This window comes from Mercenaria mercenaria, unplaced genomic scaffold (assembly GCF_021730395.1).
Source record: "Mercenaria mercenaria strain notata unplaced genomic scaffold, MADL_Memer_1 contig_3072, whole genome shotgun sequence".
NCBI lineage: Eukaryota > Metazoa > Mollusca > Bivalvia > Venerida > Veneridae > Mercenaria > Mercenaria mercenaria.
In genome coordinates, this window is record NW_026461178.1 from 1 (window position 1) to 21,868 (window position 21,868).

General features: G+C 35.8%; 1 protein-coding gene across 1 annotated transcript; it reads right to left on the minus strand.

Moving 5' to 3' along the window:
* Positions 1-17,588: 17,588 nt before the first annotated feature.
* Positions 17,589-18,896, minus strand: LOC128552710 (uncharacterized). The gene has a single exon (XM_053533757.1). It carries the CDS (start codon positions 18,894-18,896, stop codon positions 17,589-17,591), a length of 1,308 nt encoding a protein of 435 aa, XP_053389732.1.
* Positions 18,897-21,868: the final 2,972 nt, after the last annotated feature.

The window sequence follows — 21,868 nt, forward strand, 5'->3', positions numbered from 1 at the left end:
CGATGAAACCGAATACACATGTATTCTACCATATTATTTGCATTCTATAGTTCCATAGAATCTTCTTGCAAATTTTATTTGTTACTACCTTGTTTTCATTATTGTACTCATTTATGTGTGTGTATTTGTGTTTGCGTGCGAGTTCAGTTTATGTAACGCGTATACATTAAGACGTATATCTAATTATCTGTGGAGTGATGTATAAGCGGCTGCTTTCCGCAATTGCGTAATCCCCCGAAGCACGAATCCATAACAGCTTTATTATCATGGAATTGAGTTTGGGCTTATTGTCCTCAACAATTCTTTTCAGTTGTCTACTTGTAGCAGTTTGCACAATAACTAATTTTATAGTGTTGCCTAACAGGTTCATCCCATCTTAGAAACGTAAAATGATACCCTAAGTAGTCAATACTGACACCGGGCCGACCAGTCCTACCGGCCATGGAGAGAACCAGCGACTTCCCGCTCTCGAAGCGGACACTTCAGTTTCAACTCGTTAAATTACTTTCCTTTTATAACTACTACTGGTTCTAAATATTCCAGATCGGATCATCCTTTTCTTTTCAGCATAAACGAGCTCGAACAATCATTTCTTTTGAGCCTGCTGGTTTCAAACCCCTGTTTTGTCTTCGAATCACTCTATGCCTTTATCACGTTATCCTGTCTCCTAACTAAATTCAGTGTATTTATTAGTCCCCTAATTGATGAAAACCAGTTTTGGGGACTATAGGAATGCGCTTTTCCATCCGTCATTCTGTCATTCATTCCGTCCACCCGTCGGCAATTCCGTGTCCGGTCCATAACTATGTCATTAATGAAGATATTTTGATATTACTTGACACAACTGTTCCTCATGACGACACGACGTGTCATGCGCAACTTTCAGACCCCTAGCTCAAAGGTCAAGGTCACACTTGGCAGTCAGATGTTTACATGGGTTGAACAGGGTCTGTTTGTTTCGTATCTGGTCCATAACTCTGTCATTAATTAAGGGATTTTAATATTTCTTGGCACAAGTATTCCTCATAATGATAAAACATGCCTTGCGCAAACTTGATTCCCTATTTCAAAGGTCAAGGTCACAATTGTAGGTCAAACGTCAAAAGAGTTTCATTCCTGTCCGGTCCATAACTCATTCATCAAGGGATTACAATATTACTTGGCATAAATGTTCCCCATGAAGAGATGAAATATCATGCGCAACACCCAGAACCCTAGCTTATGGTCAAACTTTGAGATGAAATGTCAATAGGATTGTTTCCTGTCCGGTCTGTAACTTTTTCATGCAAAAAAGATTGTGCACAAATATTTCCCTGGATAAGACGTGCCATGCGCAAAACCCTGCCCCTTAGCTGAAAGGTCAAGATCACACTTGGAAGTCAAAGAACAAAAGGGGATTTTTTCCGGTCCAGTTCATAACTCAAATATCTTTAAAGGGATTTTAATATTACTTGGCACAAATTTCACCCCCATGAGACGGAATGTCATGCGCAAGGACCAGGTCCCTAGATCTAAGGTCAAGGTCACACATAGAGGCCAAATGTCAGATACAAGAATGACTTTGTCCGGGGCATTTCTTCTTCATACATGGAGGGATTTTGATGTAACTTAGCAGAAATGTTCACCATCATGAGACGGATTGTCATGCATAAGAACCAGGTCCCTAGGTCTAAGGTCAATGACACACTTAGAGGTATCAAGTCAAATTCAAGAATGACTTTGTCCGGAGCATTTTCTCATGCATGGAGTGATTTTGATGAAATTTGGCTCGAATGTTCACCACCATAAAGTACCCTTGTTTTTAGAATTACTTCACTTTGTTTTATTATAAATAGCTTATATTGTAACCTTTTTATTACTGGCGGTAGGGAATAAACAAGACTACGTTTCTGTGCAAGTTATATCCAATTTTTAGGTGCTTTTACCTATCTCTACCTTGTGTTGACTTATATTATATATTTAGGATTTACTTCCCTTTGTTGTAACTATAAATAACAGTAGAGAAAATTAAGTGCCTTCGCTTTAGCGGACTTTGTATTGCATGGTAATATTTCATTCACTTGTTTTAATTTCTATTCACGTAATAACATTGATCAGATCACGAAAACCTCATCTTTTCAATTATCGCCAACCATTTATTTAAATTTGTTTTGAAACATTCTGTTCAAAACTTGACAAATAGATGTATGTAGCTAACAACATAGTAAGCTGCATCTCCCATTTGGAACATCGACACAACATTCTTTCCACTAATCTCTACACAGCATCCGGTATGATCCCGAATTGCCCCATAAATGACAAGATATGGATAGTGTCCTTCTGTATATCCTTTATGTATGTTTGTTTGTGTGATTACTTCTTTGTTTTTCCTCAGGTTAATTTCCTGTGTATGTGTATAAAGTGTGTGTGAATGGGTATATATACATGTCAATGTGGTGTGTTATGTCCTTTTCAAAGTTTATTTTTATATGTTATAGTTCCATGCACTACAGAAGCAGACGTTCGCATCCACCGAACGTTAACATGCAGTTTAGTTTCTGCTTATCTAAATTTTTATTTTTTGTATATATTCTCTTTTATTACATACGTACATACATAGTCATATTACAGTTTCTTTGTATAATTCTACAGATCTATAAAAAAATTAAAACAAAAGAAAGAAAAAAACACTTTAAGATACATTAAACATTACCAATTATTTACCATTCAATTTTGCTTATAAAGATGTTTTGTATCTCAAAACTATGCATGAAAAGACTCTTAAAGTCAGAAAAAAGAGCTGAGTTTACATCATGAAAAATATAAAACGAAAAACAACTAGAATGTGTCTGTAGGACACAGGGTGTGTCCCCACTGGTACATCTGTCACAAATAAGGGGCAATGATTCAAATGTTTGCAGTCTTAATGGGGCCATATAACTCTGGAAATAAGGGGCGGACCCAGATGAAAAATAGAAGGTGCGCAAGTTCATATCATGATAAAGATTCATGCAAGGTTTCATCAATTTATATCAAATACTTTTTGAGCTAGGCGTGTCACAAGGTGAAAATGTGAATTTTTGACTATTTCAGGGGCCATAACTCTAAAAATAGGGGGTGGAGCCAGACGAAAATTAGGAGGTGCGCAAGTTCATACCATGATAAAGACTCATGTAAGGTTTCATCAATTTATATCAAAAACTTTTTGAGCTAGGCGTGTCACAAGGTGAAAATGTTCATTTTTGACTTTTTCAGGGGCCACAACTCAAGAAATAGGGGGCGGACCCAGATAAAAAATAGGAGGTGCGCAAGTTCATATCATGATTAAGACTCATGCAAGGTTTCATGAATCTATATCAAATACTTTTTGAGCTAGGCTTGTCACGAACTTCGGACGGACGCACGGACGGAAGGACGGACGCACGAACAAGAGCAAATATATATGCCCCCATCACTCATTTTTTTTTTTTTTTGGGGGGGGGGGGGCGGTTAGATACTTTTTAAGACCAATTCTCTGTAAGAACCAAAAACAGTTGGAAACTCATAGTCACAGATCTCCTTTAAACCGATTTTTTCTTGAAGAGAATACAAAATTAAGAAAATCCTGTTTTTCATTTTTTCAGTATATGTCCCGGTTACCATGGAAACGAGGATGCAAATCTCCAACTTGCTTAATTTTCAAAAAATCAGGGGTGCATGCCTATTTTGTTATCTGAAAAGTACTAGAAAGTGTCCTTAATTTTTGTACTTACACATTTTAAAGGCAAATGAACAAGGTTTCATACCAAACTAATATTTCCAAATATTTTTTTGATTCTTGTATGATCTAGACTTTCATCTTTCAAGAAAAATATATTTTTGGAGCTAAACATACGTTTATATTGTGCTCTGACACATTCTCGTAGATTTTGGCCAAAGTTTATGATTTGGGGTATTTTTCCTATTTTTATTACCTCCCCTTGATGCTCTTCATTTAGGAAACCACAAAGAGCTTAACTAAGTTTACTTCCTGGATTATGCTGAAACCAGATTTCTACTCGGATTTTGCAAGTTTGTAGTATATTAACACAATGACAGTCAGAGATTTTATGCTAAATGGGCATGTAATGCTTGGATGTGTCTCTTCAAAGAAAGTCCATGTTAAAAATTTGCTGAATAGCGACATTTTTTGGGAAAAATTCACTGACAGAAAAGAGTCTGTGAAAGAAACTGTGGATACTGTTTATCTCCATAAGTGAAGTTTGTTTCAACTGATTGAAGGGTCAATGTTAAAGGATAACACTACAATGAAAACAGGTGAGTCTCAGAATATATATTATGTTTTAATCTGACATGTAAAAAAATTCAAGCTATGCAAGATATTTGTTTACTTCTTTCAACAGATTCAAAGACCATAGGTTATTTTCTTAAACATTGGACAGACATTTTTTATTAGTTTACCAAGATAACACTTTCAGGCATTTTTTCATCATTTTTGGGTATACCATGCACCAACATCAGTGGAACTGGGAAAATGTTCTCAGAAATTGTCTAATGTGGAATTTTTCTAAATTACCAAAATCTGTGTAAAAATATTTTTCGTGTAAATTATTAATGAATTACATTTCAGCAATTGATCAACACTACAAATGTTGTTTTAATAAAAAATAAATATACATACAAATTGGCAAAACCATTCTAAAACATCAAACACCCATATAAGGTAACACACTTTTCAAATACAGAATTGGGAAAACATACTTTTAGATTACCTCCTTTTATGGGAGTTATATTTATAGGGAGGAAAAGCCCTGATTTTAGTTGTAAATGACCATTAGCATGCTTTTCATGTTATTTGTAAATAGCAGATATTTAGACATATTTATATTTCAAAATGTAGATTTCTATATATCTTTGTAAATTTATTTGTTTTGTTTTTCAGCTGTGAGTTGTGTCTTTTGAAAATGACTGCTTGATGATAGTTTCAAACAACTATGAAGTGAGTGGGTGTTCTAGAGAGGTAATCATAATTTAGTCATTTGCTGAAAAATGCAAACATTTAATTGCATCCATTGCTACACATAAGTCAGCATGTTTTAATCTGCACAATACATGCCTGTTTAACTGTTTTACAAGTACATACTGAATGTCAATGGTTTGACTGTGTCAAAGTTAATGTTTTTATTTACACCTCAGAGGCCTACATGTATTTAAATAAAGAATGAAGTCCCCCACATGCACATATTCATACAAGTATGAAATTTTGATCTCTCAATCTATGACAAAAGAATAGCTAGTAGGACTTCATATTACTTAAATTGACATACATTCTATTGTATTTTGACTATAAATATTGATACGTTTTTTAGATTTTAAAATATGACATACACTTTTTTAGAAAAGGACCCTCTGCACATGTATTAGAAACAGATTTTGCATTTAAGTTGGTCCATATAATGTTGAAAAGGATTAAATCCTGTATCTGTCAAAATGTAACAACAGTAACAATCATTTTAGTTTGATTTGTGTTTATTCCAGACTAATTCTTCAAAGAATGAATGTCCATCATCATCCTTATATTGGAATAAAAAAGGGTATTTACATTTTATTTATTGTTTGTTTTAGTATCTGATCAGGTCTGATTTCAAATCTTTATAAATGCTTGTTTAAATGTTATTTTTGACAGAATATTTATGAATTTTGTTTAGAATTTCATGTATCTTTAATCAAAGTGTAGCAAAGTCAAAAGTATATAATGTATTTCATACAATTGTTCTTTTTAAAATCATTTCAAGGAGGTGGAGGTCTATGTGATAATTTATTTTCATTACAAGAATAAAGGAAATATGTATATATTATACATTTACTTTTATAAAATCTATTAAATGATTGTAATAGTATGTACAAGTTTCATTCATTTACAAATTTGTGAGAGGAAACCCTCTAGCTGGCTTAAAGAAGATCAGTAGTTCTACCCAGTAGCATGATGTTACAAATATTTTAACTGGAGAGCCCATCCCACCACCACCCATAGTCAAAATAAAGACAGATTGTTATTCTCTCAGTTCTCTATTTTTCAGTGACAGCTACATGGTAAAAGTAAATGCTGTCAGAAGACCTCTGATATCACCAGAACAGCCAGCTATCTCAAGATTTTGTATCAAATGAAAATAACAAGGACTGCTAAAAAGACTTTCTATAACATGCAAATGTGCAGTCTGTGACATAACTGTCTGATCCAGGTAGTTAAGTGTTGACAAGATGACATTTCATCTCTAGAGTAGAGGACACAAGATTGAAATGCAGTATGTCACTGTAAAGGCAAAATGTTTATCAAAATAGTGTTTTTGTATTTTCCAAATAAAGAGGCTGAAAGTGGGGAATCATCAGTTAGTGTTTTTGGAATAAGTTATGGACATCTGAACAGTGAAGATCTGTCACTTTTTTGGATTGCCACAGAAAAAAATGACTGGTGTCTTTGACATAAATAGAAGAACTCACACTGGACATCCTGAAAATGGAATTATGTTGTTTGTATTAGTGTTTCTTTTTCAGATTTATGGAAAAAAAAATTAGAATGTCATTTTTTAAAAATGTTGATAGTTGTTTAACCAAAGGCTCTGTAATTGAAAAATATCTTAACTCTTGACTTTAAATTAAAATTTAAAATTCTGATATTGTTGCATATATTACCTTATATTTAAATTTGATAAAATTTAATGTATTTTGAAAAAGATGCACTTGAACATACTTAAATGGAATAAACCCATGGCAGTCTTAAAATATTTATAAAAAGGCACATGTTTTGCAATTCTCATTAGATTTGGTTACCAGTTTACAGCATAATTATACATGAAGGCTTATTACTCACAAACATATGCAGATCTAATTGTATATTTTCTACCATAGATGGTTTTATTTCATATGGAATTTTTAAATCTTTAAAAAATACTTAGAAAATATAGCAAAATAATGGTCATGTAGTTGATTTTTAAGACTGTTGAACAATTACAATAATTCTTTTTCACTCTTAAGACTGTATCATAAAATCATATTTTCTGATGACCTCATTCATGTAACAATACTATTAATCATCAGAAATTCAGTAAAATTGTCATTTGTAAAACAGGTTTCATTCTAAGATATACAAGGCATATAACATCCTATTTTACCAGCATGTATTTACTTAAATAAATAAAGTAGATTTACTTGTGTATTTTGATAAATTTTTGAAAGAATTAGGAGATATGTCTGCAACTGCAGTTTGTATTTACTGAGTGTTTACTGGCACTGGAATGTGCATGATCAGGGTTTTAACAAGTCTTAAATCTATATTATCTGTAGCTATCTTTTTAAAAGTCTGGTCATTGTCTAGATAGTTTGAAAGAATTTCAAATATTTAAAGTTGTATCTAGCAAAATATTGACAGAAATGTTCTGTAGATCATTTGATTTAATTTGATTGTTAAGGACGCTCGCTACAGTTTCGTAACTTTTTTCTCAATAATAGATTTTCATGAAATGTTTTGTATTAAAAGATCATGTTATTATGTATTGAAAAATGAAATAAAAATACTAGGTCACCAGCTTTGTTTCAATTTAATTTGTCCCTAGATATGGTGCTATTTTAAACATTTTTCAAAATTTCTGTAAACCTAAAATATCTTTCAGTAAAGTACAATAATCAGCATAAATGTGATTATCTAAGCACTTTTATAACGGAAAACAATATATCTATTTGAAACATGCTCAGAGAAATCAAAAGAACATGATTTTGTAAAGAAAGGAATACTTGTCCAGCAGACCCACGGGCTATTTTTGCATATTTTTTGTCAGTTTTAAGTTGGTACTTCTGCTATTTTATCGAGTTTCACATAATAGAATTTTAATCAAACTCTGCACATACCTTTGGTTATGTCTACTTAATCTAAAACAAAAAGAACATTGATAGGTCATCATATTAGATTTCGCTTAAATCAAATTACAACGAGGTGGGGTGTGGCGGGCATTTATACAACGCAGGTTGGTACGAAATACTATTTCAGTGTTTGAGTAAATGACTTAGAAATATATATATAAAATTATCAAACGGCAGATTTCTTAATAAGTGGATTTTAAGGTGTTTCTGAAACATTTTGATGGCATAGAACGATGAAAGTTTCTGCCCTTTTTTAACAAAACCTATAGTTTACGAATGTACGGTACGGGTACGGTACGGGATTAGAAACAGCTGTGACTCAATGCAGAGTTTGATCGCTGGTATAAATAACAGACTCCAGTATATGTCGGATTGAAGCAATTTGAACTAAAAGTACTTTAAATGTATCTATTTTGTAACCATGGGGATACTTACCCTAACCTTTAGTCAGTATATTATACATTGTGTACATTAAATGCATGCGAACATACAATAATTTGCAAATTTTTGACGTACGCGACATTAGATAATCATTTCCGGGCATGCGCAGAAGTCCAACCACCAAGTCTGCAGTGAGCTACATCGATCCAAATTGGCACGGTGTTTGGGGTAAATATCGACCAGTACGGAAAAACTGTAGCGAGTGCCTTTAAAGGAAGAATGTGCATGTTGGTCCAGAAATATCATTTTTTTAAATATTCACCACAAATCTGTTGGATGGAAATAAATTTTAGATATTTGTATTTCAAATCCCAATAATTGAGCATTGTAATTTTGATACATGCTTAATGTATATTGATAACAAAAACTTTGATTTTACCGTTGAAAGTATCTAAACCTAATAAACTTTCTTTTTTTATTACATGAACATACTGATATTTCTAAATATCATGATATTTTTCAGTCTTGGATATACAGTGTTATTTGTTCATAATTTTGAATTGTATTTAAAATGTATATATTAAATTAAATGGTGAAATAAACATGATTTTGCTTTTACTACTATTTGTTTCTATGGCAACAAAGTGATTTCCAAAGGTGAAAGGACACTTTCTTTACACAAACACACATAGATATTTTGTTACTTTATCCAAAGATGTCATTTGATATTATTAGCTTTATAGTAACTACAGCAAAAAAAAATATAACTATGATTTAAAGTACTTTTTAACGCAAAATGAATGTTGTAACCATGGCAACTTGAAAAAAAAATTGGACAGTCATGATTAGTAACCATACAATACCTTAAGGGCCAGTAGCAGTTGGTTATGAGTATTTCCAACTGCTGTTAAACTCAAAGTTAGTTTACCATAAAGAAAGAAAAATGCATACAAAGCTGTTGAGAACTGATCTTGTGGCAATGCTTTAAGTCCCATAAATCATTATTATGGTTGTATCCTTCTTAATTCTGCCAAGAATATGCTTTAGGTGCCTTAGATGCATTGACAGCTTGCAGATGAACTTTTCTTGTTTCATAGAATACAAAATTGATACAGAAAGTGCTTAAAAAGGTCTGAATTATAATTTTCATGTACGTTGCCATGGTAACGGATCATTCTCCTTAATTTCTAAAAAAAGTTTTGGACAGTATAACTTTGTAAAATGATTTTACATGAAATACTTATGTTTTGCTATAATTCTGTATCTGGCAATGTAATATTATTTCAGGTTATTTTGTAATTTAGGCATAAATGAGTTTGCTGAATACTAATTTTTTGTCAATTTTCAAAATTCTATAAAAAGCTCAAATATGTATGACCCACTAAAATTCCTCCTTAAACTAAAATGGGTATCATAGCTCTGCTGAATCCATACAAGTATTGTATTCAGATGCGTGCACTTTTTTTTCTATTAGATGTTAAAATGTATACATGTAGACCAATTTTTAAAGATAATGTAAAATCTTAAAAGGGGAGTATTTATAAAATTGTTGCTTCTAAAACTGTGAAAATGTTGAAAGACAATATTTGTTTTACATAATTACTTGAGGTATGTATTTCAGGCAAATATGAAAATTAATGCTCTATTTCAGACATAGAGGCCACTATGTGTAAAGAAAATTGTAACATTTTAGTATAATTTGACTCTCAGAAATTGCCATTTTTCGCAAAAAGTATAATGTTCCCGTTTCCATGGTAACCAGAGTTGATTCATATCTTTTCACCCATGATTCTTTATATATGGCTTGAGTACTAAAAAGGGTGCAAATATGAAGTAATTCTAAGACTGTGAGTTTCCGGCCCCTTCTTTAATTTTTTGGTTCTTACAGAGAATTGGTCTTAAAAATTTAAAAGCTATTTAGCTAGTTAGATCAGAATTTGAGCTTTTTATATTTTATGATCTCTTATCCATTATTGAAACAACAATTATACATATGCAGAGTGTGTGATCATTTGTACACAACAGAAGGCTTACCCATAAACCATTCCGGAAACAAACTTTTGTATGGCTATGTCTAGATTAAATTACACCGCAAAAGGTAAAATAAAACCATCTGTAAATACGTACGATAATTTGAATGTATCTACATCACCTGTCTCATATAAACTTATATTATGAATGACAAACCGAGGTTTCGGTATGAAATATAATTTGACTCTGAACATCATGTCATTGTTAATGCATATACATAGAGCAAACTAATATCTTTCAGTGTAGACCCTATGTATGAAAAATCTGTTTTGAATTCCATTCTCTCCCTTGTGTTATCCTTCTTGTACCTCGTGATCGACATTCTTAGTTAGATATGTTGCCGTTCTGATCCAAATAAGTTTTCAAGTCCTATATGATACTGCTGATTTATGAGGCATTATAACAGAGTATCAAGTCTGTATAACGTGTAAATGTGCTAATGTGAAGCAGGTACGCTTCATCGACATTAATTTGTTTATGGTTAATAACAGATAGTCGCCTGTATTTCTATACGATGTGCTGTTAATATGCCCCCTTCGAAGAAGGTGGGGTGAATTGTTTTGCAGATGTCGGTCAGTCGGTATGTCGGTCGGTCCGTAGACCAATTGGTTTCCGGGTGATAACTCAAGAACGCTTAGGCCTAAGATCATGAGAGTTAATCGGGAAGTTGGTCATGACCAGCAGATGACCCCTAATGATTTTGAGATCAGTTGCTCAAAAGTCAAGGACACAGTGACCCGGAACAGGTAAACGGTTTCTGGATGAAAACTCAAAAACACTGGGATTTACGATCATGAAAGTTAATACGGAGGATAGCCATTACCAACAAATGAACCGTATTGCTTTTGAGGTCAGTGGGTCGAAGGTCAAGGACACAGTGTCCAGGAATATTTAAACAGTTTCCCGAATATAACTTAAGAATGCTTGGGCCTAGGATCACGAAACTTGATAGGGATGTTGATCCTGACCAGTAAATGAACCCTTTTGATTTTGAGGTCAGTAGGTCAGAAGTCATGGTCACAGTGACCCAGAATAGTTAAACGGTTTCTAGATGATAACTCAAGAACACTTGGGACTAGGACTCATGAAAGTTGAAAGGGAGTGTCATCACCAGCAGATGACCTCTATTGATTTTGAGGTCAGTAGGTCAAAGGTCAAGAGCACATTGACCCAGAGCAGTAGAACTTCCTTTTGCCAAATAACTGGAGAATGCTTTGGTCTAAGATCACATTTGAAATAAAGTTTACTTATGGTTGATTAATGCCCCATAATTATTGCTTTGAGGTCAGTACGTCAAACATCCAGTGCACAGTGACCAAATAAGTTCTGTTCCTTGTGCAATTACTGAATGCATCAAGTGTAGGATGTGCATTTCGTGTTCTACGAGCTCTTGTTTACCTATGATTTGCCTAGGATATTGCTGTAGTTGTGTATATTTTGCCTGGCATATTGTTATGATAGTCTTATGTTTGTACATATACATATAATCTGCAATCTATATCATATATCTAATGTAACTATAAATAGTGTTTTTACATTCCTTTTTCTTAGATTTACACAGGCCTGAACTGGGTTTTACGCCCATAAATTCCATCAGGCTTGTCTCTGGATAACCCAAATATTGCAGAAAAATTGAGGGTCGCAGAGTTTACTACACACATGGTAGGAAAGTAGCATGTGGGTTTCTCCAAGCCAGAATACTTACCAACCCATCGCGGGTTTGATAGTTTCTTTGGTACGAAACACGATTTTATTTACTTGAACCTATTTTCGATTAAACTATTAGCAAACAACAGCCAACGTAAACATACATTTCTGTACATATACCTATGATTTTTATATTATTATAAGAGATTCTCTTAAAAATAAATACTGGTATTTACAATTCACGCATAGACTGATTTTTCAACTTGTGATTGCTAAGGCTTATATAATTGAACAGTACAGTTGTAACCAACTAACTGTACTGACTGTTATAACAGTAAAACATAAGAAACTGTAGTCATATTGTAACCCAAGTAGCGCACTATCGGACGTTTCAACGTAATATCAATAATGAATTTATATATGTCGTAGGAAATCACCTAATGTCTATGAAACTGTTTCATATAGTTGAAGTACGTCTCCTAGAATTCTGAGGTCAATAGGTCTCAAATAAAAATATACTTTAAGGTATGATTGTGCGTAAGAGCAGTGATCTTCACCTTGAGATCAGCAACATATGTAACTACGAGGGGCGTTCAATATGTAATGTTACTCCGTATGTAGTTCCGTAACCGCTTATCGGTTTTAGATGCGTTTTTCGACACATTATAAAGCAATTTATTGGGAACAAATGCTATATAAATTATAAAAATCGGCTTGTTCAAAGTAAAAATATAATCATTTTAGTGAGGTGTGCTCATGTATAATTTAGGTTTGTCCTGGGCATCCAGAGTATCAGAAAAATAGAAGAACTTGTAAAATCACAAAATTCTAACATTTTTCTACAAGGTACAGCAATTTGTGATGAGTTTCCGTTTGTTTTAAACTATTTATTGCATTTTTAATTTTACAACACCACTAAAAAATATACACTCGAGGTTGATTCCATCTGGAATGGGTGTTGAGAGCGATAAATCAAAGTTGTAAGAACTAGTTTCGCAATCGTGAATTAAGATAGTAGTATCAACATAAAATACAAGAATTTTTTAAACGATGATTATCGGGCCTAACAAAATTGCAGAGGCTTATTGTACCCACCTTATCATTTTTTCGAGTAAAAATATACACACTCAATTAAAAACTGTTATGAAAAAATTTATTTTAGTTTTCATATGTTTTTGTGAAGATCATCATTTGTTTTATCTGTTTAGTCTGAAAAATGAACTATAGTTCTAGTTGTTGAATAGTAGAATCAAGGAATTGCATATTACAATCTCAATATTTTGGACGTAAAATTGTCTAGTATACCCGAGTACACCTCACTCAAATGATTATGTTTTTACTTTGAATCTACCAATTTTTATCATTTATATAGCATTGTGTTGCCAATACATTGCTCTATAATGTGCCGAAAACTACATCTAAAAATAATAAGCGGTTACGGAACTACATTACGTATTGAACGCCCCTCGTATCATTTAAATGCAGAAAATTAATCATGCATCAAAGAAAACGTATGGTTTAATTAAAATGTAGCAATTTTATATGAGTCAACATATCGTATGTTATACCCTTAAAAATAAACTTTGCATAAATTAGTGAATTATGACGAATAATAATATTTCAAATTCAACATTTTTAAAACTATGTAAATTTTCACGTTTGATACAAATTCATGATTCTTATCAGAATACTTTGTTATATTGATAGCATATCATTTTCACCATGTATGAGCTCCTCCTAAAATTCCTAGTTTTTTTTCTAGCTTTTTCCCATTAGATATGGTGTGCTATACATTACATAACGGAAATCACGGAATATTCTAACTACGCCGCACCAAGAAATAGAATGCACTTTAGATCTTTTCTGAAAAAAAAAGTTAATCTAATTGGAAAGATTGTACTTTTAAAAACCAAAAGTTCACACAACACTATTTTGAAAATACTTTATGTCTAAAATTGTAAATTCAAGTATAAACGCTGTCTATAAAGTAGATTGAACAATATCTGTTGACCCGCCTGTTTAGCTCAATGGGGAGAGCCTGACTTGTGTCTTCACAAGGAAAAAGAAGTCTACACAAAGAAGCGGTGATTATTATTATTATTATTATTATACCAGATTTATATAGCGCTCTTTTCATGATCAATTTCACGTTCAAATAGCACTGATACACGCAAGGATAGTCTGGGTTCCTGACCAGTACACCTCTAGTTGGGTGGGAAACACTGAAAAGCGTTTCTGAAAATTCCCGTGTAGCTGCCGGGGATCGAACCCCCGACCTCAGGATTAGAAGGTCAGTGTGCAAACCAATGAGCTATCCGACCACCGTGATACATATCACTTGTAGATTATAGCTTAACGTCATACCTTTTAAAGTTACTTTATTGGTTATATGTTTTAATAAGAGAAGAAAAATATGATCAATACAAATGATCCAAGCGATTTGATGAGTGCCTTAGACCGACGACTTTGTATATGCGATACATGTAACTGAGTTGTTTCCATTTGATTTTTTTTTCTTTTTAAATAATTGAAAGACTTAGTGTTTCTTTCTTACTGGTCATTCTGACTACTATACCCACATCACAAACCAATTTTGGAGACATTTCATGAGTGGAATCGATCTTCTAGAGAATGATCAACCGGTGAACATGTCAAAATACAGTGGCTATTACTCAACCAATTTATTTGCTGATAAAGTAAAAAACATAGTGCGGCAACATTACGTTGACAAAGTATGACAGTTTGAAACAGTGTGATTGTATGTTATCTATTTAGCTTGTCTTTGAATTTAAGTGTTCAAATAATTGCATTTTCAGGTGTTTTTAAAAAAACAGCTACAATCGGTGATTTTCTAGAATGTATTCACTGAAAAACAGTAGTAAAACAGCAAAATAAACGTTTCGGTGTACATGCCGTCTGTTGCCTTTGCGTATGTAAGGGTTTCACCTGGAGAGGATAACTTTTATTCACACTGTCCTGTGACCTTGGAACGGTAAAGAATTTGAACAGCTCAGTTAATATAACTGAAAATGTATTATTAAATTGTAAGATCTTTAGCTCAACCACGCATGTTTTGTAGTAAACTCGGATACGTTATCAGTGGTATAGAGTATATTTTCATCAAACAAGTAACAGGTAAGGGTAAATTAAATTTCCCAAAAGCAAAGAGCACAGCAAAAAGGCCAGACTCATGCATCTCAAAGTAGCCCCACTGCAAGAAGAAAGATGGCTTTATCCTAAACGAGTAAACAATAAGAAGAACTAAACAAACTGATATTTAGAGAGGGGATCTGAGGTTATGCAACCTGCATATCACCGGAACTGCCAAAAAACAAAATTATAAAGCATATCCAATGGGTGCTTAAAATATACTCAGTGCTTATAAAGCGGGAGTGTTGGAATCACCCATGTTGAAATGTTCGAGCTGAAAAATTAAACAGTATACTAACACAACATAAATGTCGCGCAGAGCGACCTGAAGAAATCGAAATATAACAGCTCCTCAATTGAGCCTCCCCTGATTTTTTAAAACAGTATGGCTACAGAATGCATGGTCTCTTTTCCGTATAAGTATACAGTCGAATCCTAACGTTTTGAATATTTTCACATAAGCAGTTCGTTTCTACATCTACATCTACGTGTTACATCAGCGCAGTCACTCTTGACTATTATGTGATGGGTGGTTACTAGGCAGAAAAAGTAAGAAATGGGTTGAAAAGTAGAAAAGTTAGAAGTAAGTAAGTTCAAAGATAGGAGAATATAACAGTTTTTCCCAGCTGCGTTTTCGCCTGCCTCTCCCCAAGCCTCTTCAGTTATGGTGGCCACTGCTGACACAGCCTCGAGGATCATCGATGGTTTACTTACAGCTGGGACCCTAAACAAAATTAAATAGAGAGGTTGGCCAGCCCCCGCTTAAAGGATACTAAGTCGGGGGCCTCTGCAATGGATGCAGGTAGGCTGTTCCAGGAAGTGATGGTTCTGGGGAAGAATGCATTTTTGTAGTAGGCGGTAGATGTTGAGATAGGCCTGTACTTCAGAGAGTGTGCTGAGCGAGTGGATGACTTCGCAGGTGTCATGTAGTCTTCTTCTCTGATGTCTACTAGGTTACTAACAATTCGGAAGAACATGGTGAGCTGTGCCTTTGATCGTCTTGTTTCCAGTGTTTCCCATCCCAAATGGTCAATCATGGATGTCACGCTGCTAGTATTATGGTAGCGGTTGGTGACGTACCGCGCCGCCCTTCTCTGTACCATTTCCAGTTTGCTTGTCAGGTTGGTAGTGTATGGATTCCAAACAGAACTGCAGTATTCTAAGTGAGGTCGAACTAATGAGTTGTAGGCGTTACTTTTTACTGATTCATTGGAGATACGAAGATTTCTGCGGAGGAAGCCAATGGTGTTGTTTGCTTTTTTACTGATCTTGTCGATATGGGTGTTCCAAGAGAGGTTTGATGTAAGGTGTACTCCAAGATATTTTGTTACAGAATCCGTAGTTAAGATGTGACCTTTGAGAGTGTAGTTGTGAATATATGGTTTCCTTTTTCTATGTACTCTTAGAATGCTGCACTTTTCTGGATGGAATGACATTCCCCACTTCTTTTCCCATGCAGCCAAGTTCTTCAAGTCTTCTTCAAGGATGAGTGAGTCTGCTGGAGAGTCAATTTGCCGGTACACTATGCAGTCATCTGCGAACAGTCGTGTCTTGGAAGCGACTTGTTGGGGGAGGTCATTAATGAAGGCCAGAAACAGGATCGGGCCGAGTACACTGCCTTGGGGTACGCCACTGATGACTGGTTCTGGCTCTGAGGTAGCCCCATCTACTGTGACCCGTTGAGTCCTATTGGTTAAGAAGGCCTTGATCCAGGCTAGGGTACTCCCTCGAACCCCGTAGTGGTCCAGTTTGGTCAGAAGTCGAGCATGAGGGACACGGTCGAAGGCCTTCGAAAAATCGAGCACAGCCAGGTCGTGTTGTTTCCCTTTGTCTAGGCCTGCTGTTAGTTCTTCTACCAGAGTCAATAGTTGTGTCTCACAACTTCGCTTCCTTCTGAACCCATGTTGACTGTCTGCTAGGATGTCATGGTTGTCAAAATGTGCCATCATATTGCTAACTATTACATGTTCTAAGATTTTGCAACAGATGCATGTAAGCGAGACTGGCCTGTAGTTGCTTGCTTTGTAGCGTTCACCCTTTTTAAAGATAGCAGTGACATTGGCTGTAGTCCAGACTTCCGGGATTCCACCAGACATGAGGCATTTCCTGTAGATGATGCACAGGAATGGGGCACACTCATTTGCTAGTTCTTTCAATATCCTTGCTGGGAGCATGTCTGGCCCAGTTGCCTTGTGTGGGTTCAGCTGTCTGAGGAGCTTCACAATCCCTTGGGTCTCAACTTCAATGTCCGGCATGGTAGGAAATGGGTTGCCATCTGGTTTGGGTATAGATGATGTGTCTTCTCTTGTAAAAACGGATTTGTATTGTTGATTTAGAATGGTTGCTTTGTCTATTGGGTCGTTGTAGAGTTTGCCTTTATCTTTCAATGGAGATATGCCACAGTTGTCTTTCTTAAGGGATTTAATGTATTTCCAAAAACGTTTCTGCTTGCCTGGTCTCTGGTTGTTGTCTTCGGCCGGATCTTCAATAAGCCCTTTTATATATTACCAATACTGTTGTCTCTCAGTTTTCTGTGTATAACTTCTGGCTTTTAAATATTTCTCTCTATCACCTTGTTTCTTAGTGGATTTCTGTCTGTTATAAAGCTTTTTTACTCTTCGAAGGTTGGACTTTACTAGTTTATTAATCCATGGCTTGCTAACTTTGTTGCCGGACACCAGCTTGGAAGGGATATGCTTATCCATAAGGTCTTTGAGCTTCTCTTCGAAAAGTTGCCAAGTCGCATTTACATCAAGGCTCGGTGTGGTTGAAGTGTAGGACTCGAAGAAGTCTGCTAGCTCCTGTCTAATTTGAGTGAAATCAGCCTTCTTATATATATGTACTTTTCTTGGAGGTTTCTTGAGTTTCATAGGGCGTAAGCTGGACTCAATGAATACCGCCTCGTGATCGCCTATGCCTGGGAGAACATCACACTTATTGACCAGTGTGCTATTGTTCGTAAAAAACAAGTCAAGAATGTTGCTACTGTAGTTAGATATTCTAGTTGGTGATGTGACGATTTGTTCAAGGAAGTGATCTCTAGTTACATCAATGAGTTGTTGGCATTGTTTGGTGTTCGTTGAGCTGGTTTTTGGACATTCATTCAGCCAATCGATGTCTGGGAGATTAAAATCCCCTCCTAGCCATGTGTGGGCACCTCTCGGTATTCTACCAAGAGCACGGTCAAGATGATCTAGATAGTCTGGATTTGTTTGAGAAGGCGGCTTATAGAAGGAACCAATATAAAGATGCTGTGACCCCCTAATCTTCACCTTGCACCAGACAACTTCACAGTCATCTTGCAGAGAAATTTCTGATGGTTCTTCGCTCTCGTAGGTGTTGGAAACTAGAATAAAGACGCCACCCCCTTGATTACCAGTCTGCCTGTCGCGGCGATAGGGTTTGAAGTTGGGTGGAAATACTTCGGAAGACCTAACAGAGTCTTCTAACCAGGATTCTGTGCCAATTACTATATCAGCTTGTGTAGCTTCTATCATATGTTCTAGTTGGCCCCTCTTTCCTGGGGTTTTGATGGATTGACAATTGACAATTAGGATTCTAAGAGGCATATCTGTTCGCTTTGATTTGGAATTTTCGGCGGTCGAGCTGTGACGTCGCTGTGGTGATGATGTTGCATTAGGACAGGAGAAGCTGATTTCGCTGTCGCTGGCAAATGTCAGATTACTAAAGCTGTTGTAGGATTCAAAAAGTGTGGTGTCAAAGATGCCAGTAGAGAAATTTGGTACCCCACATTGTACACATTCCCAGCTGCAGTTTGTCAAGGCCTTAAATACTGCATCGTTCATACCCATGCATTCCTGATGGTACCAACATTCACAAGTATCGCAACATACAAAACAAAATGGCCACTGATGAGCATGTTCGTTTTTCGTTACAAGAATATAGTGACATCTATATACATATTGTCAGAAGCCGGTGACCAGATTAATGAAAATATTGCGAACAAATGTTTCTTGGGTAGCCGGCTAATAAAGGTAATTTCACAGTTTGATATAAGTTTTCAATTGACTGAAAAGTAACTTAAGTCAGTAATCGAATGTAATCATGATTATTTTAGCCAAATTAGCCTAAAGTATTCGATTACAAACCAAACGAAAGTAATCGATTAATAATCAGTTACACGAATTTCACATGACAGAATCGATCGCCAATTGTTTTGAGTGGGAAGCCTTTATCCCTAATTTTCATAACAAAGGCATTCACGCTTCCTAAAAACAATTTATGCGGAAAGATTGAACATTTACCGTTACGGTACATAATTAGGTTTTCCTTTTGGATAGGCAGCGCCTAATTTTATTCGACAATTTATTTGCTAACTGAAAATAGCAGCTTAAAATTGATAGAAAGCATTATTTTTATCCAGATATGATTCAGTTGCACATCTCAAGGGCAAAGCCATTAGTCCAACTTAATTACTAGCTATGCAGTGAATCATAACAAATGATCCATAAGTTCTTCAAGCTGATCGATTTAAAAGAAAATATATATAAAAACGTTAAACAAGTCACCCTTTCTTCGAAGCAGGTAGGGTATCTCTTTACATCGGAAAGTTACAGTTACTCACTGTCTTAAAAAGTCAAGTCGAGATACTGTACTGGAGAGCCATCAAAAGTCTACATGAAAGTAAATTTAAAAAGATCTTACAACTGGTGCATATACTGAAAGAGATTGTAAGTAATTCTTACAATACGTAGGTTCCTGGCAAACTGGACAAAAAATGGGCCATATATGGGGGTAATTAGGTAATGTGAAAACACGGTTCGTAGCCATTTTGATTTGTAAAGTAACGACCGGGTAGTAATTTCAAGATACCAGTTATATGACCCAGGGAAGTTAACAAAATTTGTCCATAAATGACCGAAATCATTGCGATTTCGAAGATGTCACATAAGAAGACCGGGGCATAAAATTGAGCGAAGCATATACGATGTCTTTGATGTGACTTAGTGACTTTTGATCTACAGTCATCAATGGCACAATCTTATATAAGTAAAAAAGCAATTTGGACAAATATACGTCGCGGGACTGTTTTAAGGTCAACATATAAATATCACACGATAACTTTAAAAATGACTTTCATATTGAGATTACATCTAAATCTAACTCATTGAAATTTATAAAATCTGCATCAGATATAATGGTAGTGTCATGTGCTTAAATAACATTAGTATTAGTAATAATTTCAATAATTGAAATACCTCATGTATCTACATAAATTATATTCGACATATACGCGTTAACATACCGGTATGCAATGCCAAAACACAATAATGGTCAATTAATAACATTATTGACAAAGTATACTTGAATTCAAAACAAAGAGACCATGGTTTAATATCAGGTCAGCGCAGATCTACGGATAGAATAGTCGTCAGTTCGATCCCCGAATGAGGCGTATGTTATCTATGGCGATAGAAAACACTGTGACAAAAATCGTTCCTCCCCGACCCCTTCTACCCAACACCACACTCCGTACACCCCTGGCAAAATTCCCCTGCTAAATTTCTTCTCTCACCCTGTTCCCACCAAACCTTTGATTTCATGAAACAAAAACATTAAAATTTCGAAAATAAAAAAAAAAAAAAAAAACAGAAAAGACGAGAAATTAAAAAGAAAGTCTCAAAAACAGAATAAATGTTGCAAAGAGATGTCCTTACCTGACAAGTAATGCAAACAGGACAGAACGCGTGTCTGCAGCCTTTGTTCTGATATAGCAAGCCGGGCCGCACATATTGTATACTGTCGAAGAAATACCCCGGTCACAAAAACGCTACGAGCTCCGTACGAGTACGGCGTCCGTTCGGACATCGTTGACACGTACGAGAGTCGTACGGATATTTTGAACTCGTAGAGGACTAGGGAACTCGGTGAAAATATTTCACTGAGCTCCCGAGTTCTCTACGAGCGCGTAGTCAAAAAGGTTTTCGAAGTCGGGAGCAGCTTACGGGAACCACACGGGCCACGGAAGAGCTCGTACGGGCATCGCACGATGTCCGTGCGGATATGGAAAGCTACGAGGCTTGCCGATGCACGCACGACTATCGCAGGGGACTCGCACGGTCAACGTACGATATCCGTACGATATTAAGGACACAGTGTGGAGAACGTTTGATGTCCGCACGGGGCTCGCAGGGCTTTACGATCGCCGCATGGGCTCCGTACGACTTCTTTAGTAATTCAAGGTGGTATAAAAAGAAGGAAATATTTTAAATTCCACCAAGTACTGTCGAGGCGTGGTACAAAATGGAGCACTTGCGGCTCGCGCTGTATCAGGCTCATGCTGAAATTGACATAATACTCACAGCACTGTTGCTACAAGAGCAGCTGAACGCTCGGCGGTGGCAGCGGAGACATACGTGTTGGGTAATGCTATGGTTGCTATGGCGCCTCCGGCTGGGCCAGTATGATACCCTCATGCGAGAACAAATGCGAGAGTTCCGATGGGACTTTAAGGGGTTCCTTCGGCTGGAACCCGGTATGTTCTGGGAGATATTGCCGAACTGATTTATTCTTGTCGTACTGACACCGTGCGGACACCGTGCGAGTGCCGTTCGAACACCATACGAACCCACGAGCACAGTTCGAGGTATGGCCAGACTCATTGCGAACTCCGCACGACTTGTCTGCGATGTTCGTGCGGGTATCTTACAATTGCATCCTCTCAAGATAGATACTGTGACCAGACGCTACGATTGTACAGAGACAGTAAGGATTCTAGAATTTGTGGACTCGTACGATTTTTTTAAAATCGTACGTGCATCGT

Bases quoted from the DNA above. Each gene is read 5' to 3' on its own strand.
- LOC128552710 (XM_053533757.1), bottom strand. From the start codon at position 18,896: ATGGGTATGAACGATGCAGTATTTAAGGCCTTGACAAACTGCAGCTGG.